Here is an 11871-nt window from a genome sequence, read left to right on the forward strand (position 1 = left end):
TCAAGGCACTGGGCCAGGGGAGCTCCCAGCACAGCCATGGGAGACACGTGGCCCCTTCCCCTTCGCAGGTAGGCAGGGCCCACAGGAGACACACATGGGACTGAATGCCAAGGGGAAGTTTATTATCACCGCACTGTGCTGGGACCATGCAGAGGAGGGGAGGAGAGACACGAGAGCCCAGCAGAGCAAGAGCAGGCAGAGGATAGATGGACTGGCATGGATGGGCACAGCAGTGTGGGGAGGGGGCACAGCAGGCAGGTTTGCAGGATGGGTCTCCCTGGAAGAGCTGCCGGATGCATTGCGCTCACAGCCCAGGAGCTGGTGTACTCCTGCAAGAACAAGAGTCACTGTGAACCATTGGGGAGACCCTTCGAATGGGCCTGATGATCCCAGGGCAGGGGCAGCTCTGTCTGGAAATCCCTGTCTGGAAATCCCTGGCCTCTGCAAAGGCCTCCATGTGGGCTCCTGAAACCACCCATCCTGGGGCAACCTGGGTCCAAGTCCAACCCTGGCTCCTGCTCCCACTCCAGTGCCTCCCCCTGCATCCTTCCTCCCCATGGGCAGGGAGGGCTGCTTTCTCGGGACAAGGGCAGAGGAGCCATGAACGCAGCTGCTTAGAGACTGCTCCAAGCCTGAGGAGCCCCTGGCAGCACCCTCCTGCCCCATCCAGCTGGGGACGGGGCAGGAAAGGGGGCCTGCCCATGCAGAGAGGGCAATGGGGAAGGTGACACGCATTCACACACGGGGAGCTGCCTGCAGGCAAGACTGTTCATGACCATTGCAATTACACTGCCATGTCTGGGAGACAAGAGAGTGAGCCTGGGTGACACGGGGCAGGGGAGGGCTGAGCAGAGGTTTCACACCCACAGCAAGCCTCAGTGCAGCCCCACAGCAAGGGCCATGGGATCCAGCCTCACAAGGGAGATGGGCAAACACTATCTCCTGAGGCAGCAGATTCTGCATGTGCGAGGGACATGACACTCCCACCCCTAGGGCCTGGCCATGACAGCAGTGCACAGAAGTTGTCCCACCTGCTTTGAGACGGTACTTGCAGATGAAGGCTCTCTGTCTCTTGCAGTCCATATCGTTCCATTTCTTAAATCCTAGGAGATAACACAGAAATTACAGTGTCGTTGCAAGGAAGCTGCACTGAGTTCTGTTCCCTGGACACGGCGCCAGCACGCAGCTCCCTTGCTCCGTGTCCAGCTCTGCTTTTCCAGACGGACGCTGCCAACCCCCAGCCCTCTCTCCAGATGGGCTCAAGGCAGGACACCCCGGGTCTCGCACTGTCTCCTGGCTTCTTCATGCTGGCACACACACGCACAGTGCAGTCAGTGCCTGGCCCCTGCACACACATGCACACACACACCCCATCCAAGCACTGCTCCAGCCATGGCTTCAGCAATCAGGTCCTAGGGACCGGTTTCTTTTCTCTTTCTCTCTTTTTCTTCAGACCTCCCTGCAGTCACAGCTCTGATGCTGGCTTCTCTCTTTCTTTCTCCGTGCAGCAGCTTCCTTGTCTCTTCTATCCAGCCAGAATCGAGGGTGTTTGCACCCACATGCACTCACCATGTGCCACCACATGCACTCACCTTCCTGCACAGTCCCAGACCCCTGCACATTTGCACAGATGAAGGCAATGTAGATATAACTAAATTAGATATACAGCAAGCACAAGCTTTGGTGACCGCGAGTTAATTTCTGTGTAGGCTCTGAGATGGCAGCATGGAGCAGGGTAGAAAGTGGAGGACTGATCTGAACAGGAAAGATTTGAAGAGGCAGGAGAGGGACAGTGCTGGGAGAAGCAAACAAGCCACCGACCCACAGACACAGACCAGGTCACGGAAGCTAACCCAGGGGATGAGGTAAGACTTCGTAACCCCTGTTTATACCCCACCTAACACAGTCCAAACTCTGGATGATTTCTTGCTCAGCAATTTCCCATTCAATTGGTGTTGAAAAGTTCGATGCCTAAGAACAGCTGCCCTGTGGTCAGTGTTGGAGTGCCCAGTGGGGTGGAAGTGACCTGCCATGTGCCTGCATGTATCTGTGTTCCCAGTATCAGAGCAGTGTCCCGTCATTCTTGCAGGCAGAGATCACCCTGTCAGGCTGATGGAGACACTGGCCAGGAACAGTCAGCAGGGGTGGCAGGTCCGTTGCTGAGAGAGTTACGGGGGACTGACCCTTGGGTGCTGCACTTCTTGTTATTCATTCTGCTGAGGACGTGGCCTGTGTCCATGTCTCTATTCCACAAACACCAGAGTGTGCCCCTACAAATGCCCATGGACGACATCCTCACACAGAGAAGCCAGTCCAGCTCCCAGGCCCTGGCCATGGTGTGAACCCATATTTTCACAGCTCTACCTGCTCTGCACCCGGGGGCAAGGAGCTCTAGCACAGAGTGGTGAACAGGAGGGCTGTGTGAAATGGCTATGCTTCACTTCAGTTTTGTATTCGGCATTTCAGAGGGACAGTGATTCATTTTGGTGTTTCGGATCACTGTTCTGTTTTGAGTCAGCTGAATCTATTTCAGAGTTTTGACACTGTTTCAGTGCTTCAGCTGTAAGATCATCCTGCTGTGGATCCGGGGGGCCTGTGCCCATGAAAGAGTGGGGGGAAGCAATCAGAGAGCTGGGGGAATTGAACCGGGAGCTAGATGTGACTATCAGAGCAGACCTTCCTGCCCTCTTCCCAGCTCCGAAACTCCAAAATTCTCTGAAACATTTCCAAAATGTTTTGCAGCCTTCTGTTTCAATTCAGATTCAGTGTTTTGGGTGCCAAAATAGCCCAAAACACCTCTGAAATGAAACAGATGCTGAAATTTTGCACACCACTAGTGAACAGCAGCTGATGAAGGGGCCTGGGTCCTCCCATATAGCCTTCAGCACCGCCTAGTAGCACAGACCCCAGTCACACACCCCAGGACAGATGAGCTCCGTGTGCATCTGCATATTGTCTGTGTGTGCACTCATGTATATCCTGTCAATTATTGCAGCCCAAGAAGAAGCCTGGGAGAAAGCAGGGTCTGTTCCTGCTCCTGGTCAGCGTCCCAGAGCCGGGCTGTGCAGCAGGCTGCCCTGCCATTAGAGCCAGAGACTCCTGTTTACCCCAAAAATGTCGGAGCTCCACACAGTACTCTCTCCACATCCAGTTGTTAGGCTCCCAAAATCGCCAAGCTCTGTAGGTGAAGCTGGAGCCATCTGTCCATGTCCACACTCTATTCTGCATGCAGGAGGGAAAGGTTAGTGGACTATGGGCTCCCCCAAAAATCATTACACCCGGAATGGCCTGTGCTGTGTGAGGAGAGATGGAGAAGGGCGTAGACAGGGGATCGATAAAAGGCTGGGTCAGGGCTTAGGGTCTGGGACACTGATGGAGCTGGCACACAAACCTTGTTTAGGGCTGGAGACAGCCAAGAAGTTCATAGATTCATAGATTATAGAGTTGGAAGGGATCCGATGGATCATCGTGTCTGACCCCCTGCGCCTGGCAGGAAAGAGGACTCAGGTCAGACGACCCCAGCCAGGTGATTGTCAAGCCTCCTCTTGAAGACCTCCAAGTTAGGTGACAGCACCACCTCTCTTGGAAGTGTCCAGCCTCACATGCCTCTGAAGCAGATTCAGGCCCCTCGGCCCACATGGCCAATGCACAGAACCAGCCTCATCTCTTCGGTGTCTGAGCAGCTGCACATGGCTCTGGCTTGTGGCAAAACCATCCTTGAGCCTCTGAATTCAGCTGCTCCCACGCTCACAACGGCCCCGTACGGCCTGAACCAGGCATTTCAGTGCATCAGTCCCTTCAGCCCTTTGCACAAGCACAGCCTCAGAGTCACTGTCCCGGGGGCAGGATCCAGCTGGCGCCCCTAACTCCCACAGCTCACCTTGCGCTCAGTGCCCACGGACATGCTCGACCCCAGGGGCTGCAATGGGGTTTCCCGCTGCTGGCACCAGAGCCGTGGGGCTAGATCACTTGTCCAGCAAGGAGGAGACCTGGGCTGTCCCCACAGCCTGAAGGAGCTAAGCCCACCCTCTCCCTCCCAGCACAGCCCTTAGCCACCAGCCGGCACCACACTGGGGTGGCCCTGCCCTGCACCCCTCCTTGTGCCACGTTTCCCTGGGCAGGGGCAGGCAGAGGCCTGGGTCAGGTGACAGAGCAAGAGGGAGCCTGACTCTGGCCCCAGCAAAGAGCCACTGCTCCAGCTGCTGCTTGCAGGATGGTTCTTGCTTTTCCATGACACAGTCACCAGTCAGGAACCAGACACAGCAGGACCCTCAGCCCGGCCCTGTGCAGGTCAGTGCCGCAATCCACCGGCCCCAGGACTTGCATTCATGACTGCCCAAGGGTGAGCAGTGGGGAGAGGGAAGCCCCGGGTTGGGCAGCCCTTGCATAGGGACCCTGTACAGATCCTGGGGACTGAGAGGAGCCATCCAGGGCTGGGGAGGGCCAGGGCATCTGGGCAGGGGCCACAGTACTCACATGCCGAGGGTCATGGAGCCCGATCCACACGTTCCCATCAGGATAATGACTGGAGATGTATCCGGCAATGACTTCTGTGGCTGAACTGCTGAGAATCGAGGCAAGATGGGCCCCATGGCCCTGCTTCTGACACGCCGCCTGTGACAGGAGGAAACCAGCTGTGTCTGCAGCTCCCAGGGCAGGGAGGGGAGAGAGCAGCACCAGCCTGGGCACCGGGAGGGGAGGGGAGGGGAGGAAGCGCCTGCGGCTGCCTCTCCCCAGCCTGGCTCCAGGGTGAATGGAGGAAGGAGCTGCTTCCCTCCCCTGCACTTCAGACCCCTCTGCCCAAGTGCCCCCGCACCAGCGCTGAGCTCCCCCAGTCCCTCCTCTCCAGCCCCTGGGCCCTTCCCTGCACTAGCCTGTCCTGTCCCACACTGCGTGCAGCCCCTTGGCTGCAGATGATGCCTCTGTCCATGAACCGAAACCTCATCCCTGAGCAAAATGTGACCCTTGCTCTGACTTGCCTTTGCTCCCTGGCTCTGAATTTCTCCTCTGTGAACAACCGGCTGAAGCCACATTCCCCATTCAGTTTACTCAAGGCTTTGGGCCATAATGTCCCTTGTACGCTCCATCTGACCTGTCTGTCACTGTTCATCTCCAGTCAGTCTTTAATATAGCCTTCACACCTAGGGCCTTGGAGCCAGGGAGCAGCTCCGGTACAGTACCACTGGTCCAGACTCACCAACAATTGTGCCCCTGTTTCTATGTCCACCCTCTACCCCAGTGCCTGGCAAGACCCCCCAGGCATCTCCTGGAGCCATTCCTTGTCCATACACACACAGAGAAGGAGAGTTTCTGCCCCTCTGGAGAACTGACAAGATTCATATCTCTGCTGTGGAGCTGGTGCGCGGGTCTTTCCAGAGGGTGGCTATGGGGTGAGTGGCCGACTGCATGAGACCAGGGAGGGCTGTGCCCAGGGTGCTGCCGTGTGCTATGGGGAAGGCCCCACTACCTGCAGCTCCTTGTGCATTGTGCAAAGAAAGGTGGTGAGTGCCTGGTGCCGCGAGGGGCCCCAGGCTGCACTTGAGGGGTGGAGATGCCTCCCGGCCGTGCCGAGGAGGGCAGCTCGCCCTGGCAGAGGTGGGTGAAGGCACACCCCTGCGCTCCATGCTGCCAGGCACTGCACTTGGTCCAGCCCAGTTTAGGAGCCATTTCCCATGGGGAGCCCACGTGGGGCCTGTGGCAGAAATGCCACCGTTGGTGCCCCTCTCCAGAGACCTGTCTCAGTCAGCCTGGGAGGCTGGTGTTGAATCCCTCAGGGTGGGGATCTCCCACCTGGTCTGCATGACAAAAGCCTGGCGCCTGGGAGGTGATGCTCTGGTCACCTGGGCAGGGAGGAAAGACCCAGCCCTGCGCGGGCCCAGGTAGCCAGGGATGCTGGGGAGATTGGTCGGCTTGTGGCCAGTATTGGCAGCTTCGATTGGACCGGGCTGCTGAGGTCAGAGAGGTTATTTAAGGGCTTGGCCCAAGAAGAAGGGAGTCAGCCATTAGCCATTAGCCATGCGGTCATCCAGGTGAATCTGAGCCTGGCTCTCTCCTCATCACCGCATGCTCCAAGAGTGCACTGCCTTCAGAGGATACAACAACCACCTCTGGACGATGAGAGTGAGTAAGCTACTAAAGATCCGATTAGATATTTAGTTTCAGTAACTCAGATGCGTTTAAACGGCTACCTCAGCCACCCTGGTTTGCTCTATGGGATTCCTCTGATATTCCTGTAAGATTTCTATGATATTGCTCTACCTTTTACCCTGTTTCCGCCCTACCCCTGTCATCAATAAAGTTCTCCTTTGTGACCGGTGTGGGAGACTTGTTGAGGGGTGGGTTTAAATTATGCCGAGGAGGCCCCTTAGGTCTGTGGACTAAGGGAGGCTTCCTAATAAGCCCCTGACTTGGGGAAGTGCCCCGAGTGCTTGTATTGGGTCTAGGACCCATTGGACGATCAGGCCTGCGTTCTCCAAGGCGCGCAGAGCCAGAAGTGAGTCCAGAGCCTGGGATGGTGGCAGCGGGACCCCAGGCTAGCGGGGGTGCTCCAGGGAAGGGGTCGGCCGGACGGGAGGCACCCCAGGGAGGCACTCGGAGCCTGGACGGTGGTCGGGCGCAGGGAGGTGGGCGGCTCAACGCAGGAGCGCCCCCTACTGGCCCGCCACAGGGCCATGCTGGGGCCAGTGGCAGCCAGCCCCTTTCCACCTGCAGCCCAGCTGTACCTAGCGTGGTGACCGCCCATGCAGGGAGCCCCAGAGTCTCCATCCCTTGGACAATCCTATCCCAACCCAGCACCCCGCGCCCAGACCCCCCAGCACTCACCTCAGCCTCCGCCCACGTTATCTTCTGGGGGAAGAAACCATAGCAGCTGCCTTGATAGCGTAGCCAGTCTTTGGGACAGTCCTTGGTTTTAGCCCCTGCACAGAGTCAGAGATAGGTGGGTAGTGAGGGGGGAAGACACCCTGGTGTACTCTCCCCCAGCCCCAGAGCAGTTGCTTTGCCAAGGGCAGGGGCAGCAGGGCTGGGTCCCGGGGAGGAGGGGGTGAGAGCCGACCCTGGGCACAGGGAGCATGAGGAGATGAGGCCGGAGGACACAGAAGCAGGGGAAGGATAGTATCCCACCTCCAGCATCTCTCCCTGTAGCCGAGGCAGGGGCCCTGTCTCCCGGGGGGATACACTGGCCCTGCTGCAGCCCGACTCCGGGGTCTCTGTGGAAGGGCCCTTCTTGCCAAAGGGCCGGGAGAGCCTGAGCAGGACCAATGCGCTCCCTGCCAAGCGAAGCAGAGTCCGGGGGCTCCAGCGTGGCACGGACTCACCTTCCAGCCAGGGGCTCAGCACCAGGCAGCCCAGGAGGCACAGGATGAGGTGGGCAGTGGTCCTCATTTCCTTGCTTGTCCTGGGGGTAAACAGGGGAGATGGGCCCTGGATCCTGAGCTGTGCCTCACACGGACCTCTCCCTGCCTCCCCCAGGGTGTTGCAGGACTGGGGCATCTGTGCAAGAGCCCAGCCTGGCCCCAAAACTTGGACCCGGGGAAATCTACATTGGGCAGGGGGGCGGCAGGGGTCTGTGACCCAGGGCTGGGGCCAAGGACCTTCCAGCTGCAGCTCCAAGGACCCTCCCCTCTGCTCTCCTCCCCTCCACTCCCCCCAGCACCGCAGAGCAGGGCAGGGCAGGGCAGGGCAGGGCAGGGACCCTGGGAGCAGGTTCCCAGGGAGCAGGTGCTCAGCACTGACCCACGGGGACTGGGTACAAGGGCAGCACTTGGGGAAGGGGGACACAGCGACTCCTCCCCAGGGTGCCTCACGCACAGCACATGCGGCCCCCAGGCCCCAGTCAGGGCTGCTCTGAAGGCCTGGTCCCGGCACAGAGGGGACAAGGGCTGGGGAGCAGGACTCACCTGTGCACCCCTCTGGGGTCTGGTCCGCTGGAGCAAGGAGTTTGGTGCAGTTGGTGCCCACCGCCGGTGCCCAGTGGGTTTATAGGCTGGGAGGAGGGAGGGGATGAGGGAAAATGTGAACATGCAAAGCATGCAGGGCCAGCCCACAGGTCTGCATCTCTTCAGCTGATGCAAGTCTGCCCCTGGCCCCCCTCCTTCCTGCCCCACTCCCTGCTCCAGGTGTTGGCCAGGAGCCACTGCTGATCACATTTGCAATCACATTTGCACCCAGGAAAGGGAACCATCTCCCTTGGGCTGAGCAGGACTTGCCTGGGGCTTGCTGGCATCCAGGAAGGGGACAGCCCGCGTGCTTGCACACACTGCACAAGTGTCCACAACCTCCTTGCAGGGGGAACCCTATTGTACTGTTTTGAATTGACTACCTATTTAACTTGCTTCTCTTCCCTCTCCAGAGCCAAGAGCTAAGCGGCAATAAGCTCCAGCCTCCATGACCTCTTTGCTTGAGCCCGTCCCAGGAGCTGGAAGTGCTGTGCGAAGCCCCCTTGCTTCACAGAATAACTGAACAGGCGAAGCTATCCGTGACCCACCCCTGTTTGAGTGCCCGGACCAGCTATTCTCACCTACCCTGGGGGAAGCAGGCGCAGCAGGAGGGCCACGCTCTGCCACACAGTGAGAGGGCAAGGGACGTTCCCAAGCAGGGAGGGGTGTTCCAGGAAAAACCACGTGTTATCTGTCACAGATCTCCTCAACAGCAGCTCAGGGCCAGGGCGCAGACAGCATGAACAAGTCTGTGGCTTCTTGAGATGCTCAGCTATCAAACTGGTGCTTGTCCTCCAAGAGCTAGAACCGGGTTTCTTCCCCCTGTAGCACAGGCGACTGGTGGGGAGTGCACAGGGGTGCACATGCCCCCCGATGGGGCCAGTGCCGGCCCCGATGGCTGACACTGATGCTGTCAGTAGGGTTGGTGCCCCCGCTGAAAGGGCTGCCGCTGTCAGCGGCTTCTGCAGGTGCCCCCCCCAAATTCAGGAGGCACCAGTCACTCATGCCCTGTAGCAGGTCTTGTGAGCATCCTGTTCCTGCACTGCTTGGTGTGGGGCTGCAGATCACAGGGACCATCTGGAAGGGCTCAGCCATACCTGGAGTATCTGCTGTGCCACATTGTGTCCAGGGTGCTGGCTCCCCCCTTGTCCTGAACCAGCTGGACAGCCACAGCTCCTTCTTGGCTGGAGCCTCCTCCACACCCTAAGCATACGAGGAGGCAACATGTGTCCCCGAGGAGGAAAGAGCAGAGCGCAGAGAAGCGGCTGTGCCTGCACCTCACCATGCAGCAAAACCCAGCAAAGTCCAGCACATCCTCCTCTGAGGTGCATCACAGGGCTGAAGAAAGTCATAGTTTCATAGTTGGTCGGGTCGGAAGGGACCTGAGCAGATCAAGTCCAACTCCCTGCCGTGGCAGGAAAGAGTACTGGGGTCAAACGACCCTGGCGAGGTGTTCATCCAGCCTCCTCTTAAAGACCCCAGGGTAGGAGCCAGCACCACTTCCCTTGGAAGTTGGCTCTGGATCCTAAATGCCCTGACAGTGAAGTAGCTTCTCCTGATGTCTGGTCTGAATCTACCCTCTGCCAGCTTGTGACCGTTATTTCTAGTCACTCCTGGGAGTGCTCGGGCGAACAGGGACTCCCCAATGCCTGCTGGTCCCCTCTGACTAGTTTGTAAATGGCCACTAGATCCCCCTCAGCCTTCTCTTGTGGAGGCTGAACAGGTTCAGGTCCCATAGCCTCTCCTCATAGGGCCTGCCCTGCTGCCCCTGGACCATATGAGTGGCCCCCCTCTGGACCCTCTCCATGCTGTCCACATCCTTCCTGAAGTGTGGCGCCCAGAACTGGACAGTACTCCAACCGGGGCCTGACCAGTGCCACGTAGAGGTGGAGGATCACCACCTTGGACCTGCTCGAGATGTATCTGTGGATGCACAACAAGGTACAGTTGGCCTTCCTGACCACGTTCCCACACCATCAGGCCATGTTCATTTTGGCATCAATAATGACTCCAAGATCCTTTTCTGCCCCTTCACTGATGAGAAGGGAGTTCCCCAGCCTGTAGGTCTGCTGCTGGTTCTTCCTCCCCACGATCCTTCCTCCCTTTTTTGAAAATGGGGACCACATTGGCCCTTTTCCAGTCCTCTGGCACTACACCAGAGCACCATGAGTGCTCGTAAAGCCATGCCAGGGGTCCCACAATGACCTCTGCTAATTCCCTCAGCACCCTGGGGTGGAGATCATCTAGACCTGCTGATTTGAACATGTCCAGTCCCTCAAGAAGTTCCCTGACTAGGTCCTCTCTGACCTTGGGCCTGGCAGCGCCTCCCCTGGGGCCAACGGGGGGTCCTGGTTGGGGGGAGGGTGACCCGGTTCCTGCTCAGAAAAATGGAGGCAAAGAAATTGTTAAGTAGGTTAGCTTTGTCGCCTGGTGTGACGACCAGATTTCCTTGCATGTCCTGCAGAGGCCCCTTGTTACCCAGTACCTTCTTTTTACCCCTTATGTATTTAAAAAAGGACTTCTTGTTGTCCTTGATTCAAGTTGCTAGTTCCAGTCCCATCTCTGCCTTGGCCTTCCTGAGCTCCCCCCTGCAGCCCCAAGCAACCGAGGTGTAGTCCTCCCTGGTCATGGCCCCACCCTGCCATCGGGTGTACGCCTCCTTTTTAGCAAGGAGATGTTCCCGGACGCTTTTGGTAATCTATGGGGGCTTTTGAGCACTCTTGCCCCCTTTGAGCCGCATTGGGATTACCTCCCTTTGTGCTTGGAGGATCATCTCCTTAAGGAATGACCACTCTTCTTGGACTCTCAACTCTCCTCCCCTCCGGGAACCCAGTGCCTCCCCGACTAGTCTCCTTACCTCATTAGAGTCCACCCTCCTGAAGTCCAGGGCTGCTGCCTTGCTGCAGGCTTTGCCACCTTGTGCTGGATGGTGAATCCCAGCAGGCGATGATCGCTGTCGCCCAGGTGGTCAAGAACTCGCAGACCCCTCACCAGGTCATCACCCATGATCACGACCAGATCGAACAAGGCATCTCCCCTGGTGGGGCCGTGAACCTCCTGGGTTAGGTGGAGGTCCTGTATCCCAACTAGGAACCTATATGAGTGGTCAGACCTGGCTGACTGCTCCTCCCAGCAGATTCCAGATAGTTTAGGTCACCCATGATGACCACATCCTTTGACCTAAACTACCTCCATGAGCTGACCTGAGAATTCCCGGTCTAGCTCTTCCCCTTGGTTGGGTGGTCTGTAGTAGACCCTCACCATTAAGTCCATTTCCCCTTGACCCTCTTGTATTCTGACCCAGAGCCCTTCAGTGTGCCCCTCATCTGACCTTGTGCTACTAGATGAGGATGTGTATTTCTCCTTGACATAGAGCGCCACACCCCCGCCTTTCCTCCCTATCCTATCTTTCCTGTAGAGCCTGTAGCCCTTGATATTCACCGCCCAGCCATGCGTTGAGTCCTACCACATTTCTGTGAGTCCCACTATGTCTGGGTTGGTATCAGCTAGCAGGAGGGTAAGTTTCTCCTGCTTGTTCCCCATACTATGAGCGTTTGTGTAGAGGCATTTGAGGCCTCCTGAAGATGTGTGTGCTGGCCCTCTAATCTCAGTACTACCCAGGCCCCAGTTGCTTACCTGGGTATTCATTCTGCTCATCGTTGCTGTTCTTGTGGGTGATGCTTGGTTTAGTGGTCCAAGGCTTCCTCCACCCTCATCTTCCCCTTCCCCCAATGAGCCTAGTTTAAAGGCCGCCAGAGGAGATTTGTCAACCTAGAAGAGAACACATGCTTACCTTTGTGGGGAAGGTGAAGCCCATCCCACCCGAGCATGTCTCTCATCGTGATGTAAGGGTCGTTGTCTAGGAAGACAAAGCCTGCCTCGAGACACCATTTCTAAAGCTGCAAGTTGGTCTCTCTGATGCAGGTCTCATGTC

At 57.7% G+C, this 11871-nt stretch overlaps 2 protein-coding genes across 2 annotated transcripts; both read right to left on the minus strand.

The window, feature by feature from the left end:
• Positions 1–5066, minus strand: LOC102563339 (uncharacterized). The gene is made up of 5 exons (XM_059725515.1): positions 5050–5066; positions 4477–4738; positions 3108–3222; positions 1032–1103; positions 1–329 (listed from the first exon to the last, which is right to left on the minus strand). The coding sequence occupies exons 1-5, from the start codon at positions 5064–5066 to the stop codon at positions 1–3; spliced, it is 795 nt and encodes a 264-aa protein (XP_059581498.1).
• A 270-nt stretch (positions 5067–5336) lies between these two features.
• On the minus strand, positions 5337–7981 carry LOC132243280 (dromaiocalcin-1-like). Its single transcript, XM_059725516.1, has 4 exons — positions 7899–7981; positions 7317–7396; positions 6823–6917; positions 5337–5402 (listed from the first exon to the last, which is right to left on the minus strand). The coding sequence occupies exons 2-4, from the start codon at positions 7381–7383 to the stop codon at positions 5337–5339; spliced, it is 228 nt and encodes a 75-aa protein (XP_059581499.1). The 5' UTR covers positions 7384–7396; positions 7899–7981.
• Positions 7982–11871: the final 3890 nt, after the last annotated feature.

Source organism: Alligator mississippiensis, chromosome 4 (genome assembly GCF_030867095.1).
Source record: "Alligator mississippiensis isolate rAllMis1 chromosome 4, rAllMis1, whole genome shotgun sequence".
Lineage (NCBI taxonomy): Eukaryota > Metazoa > Chordata > Crocodylia > Alligatoridae > Alligator > Alligator mississippiensis.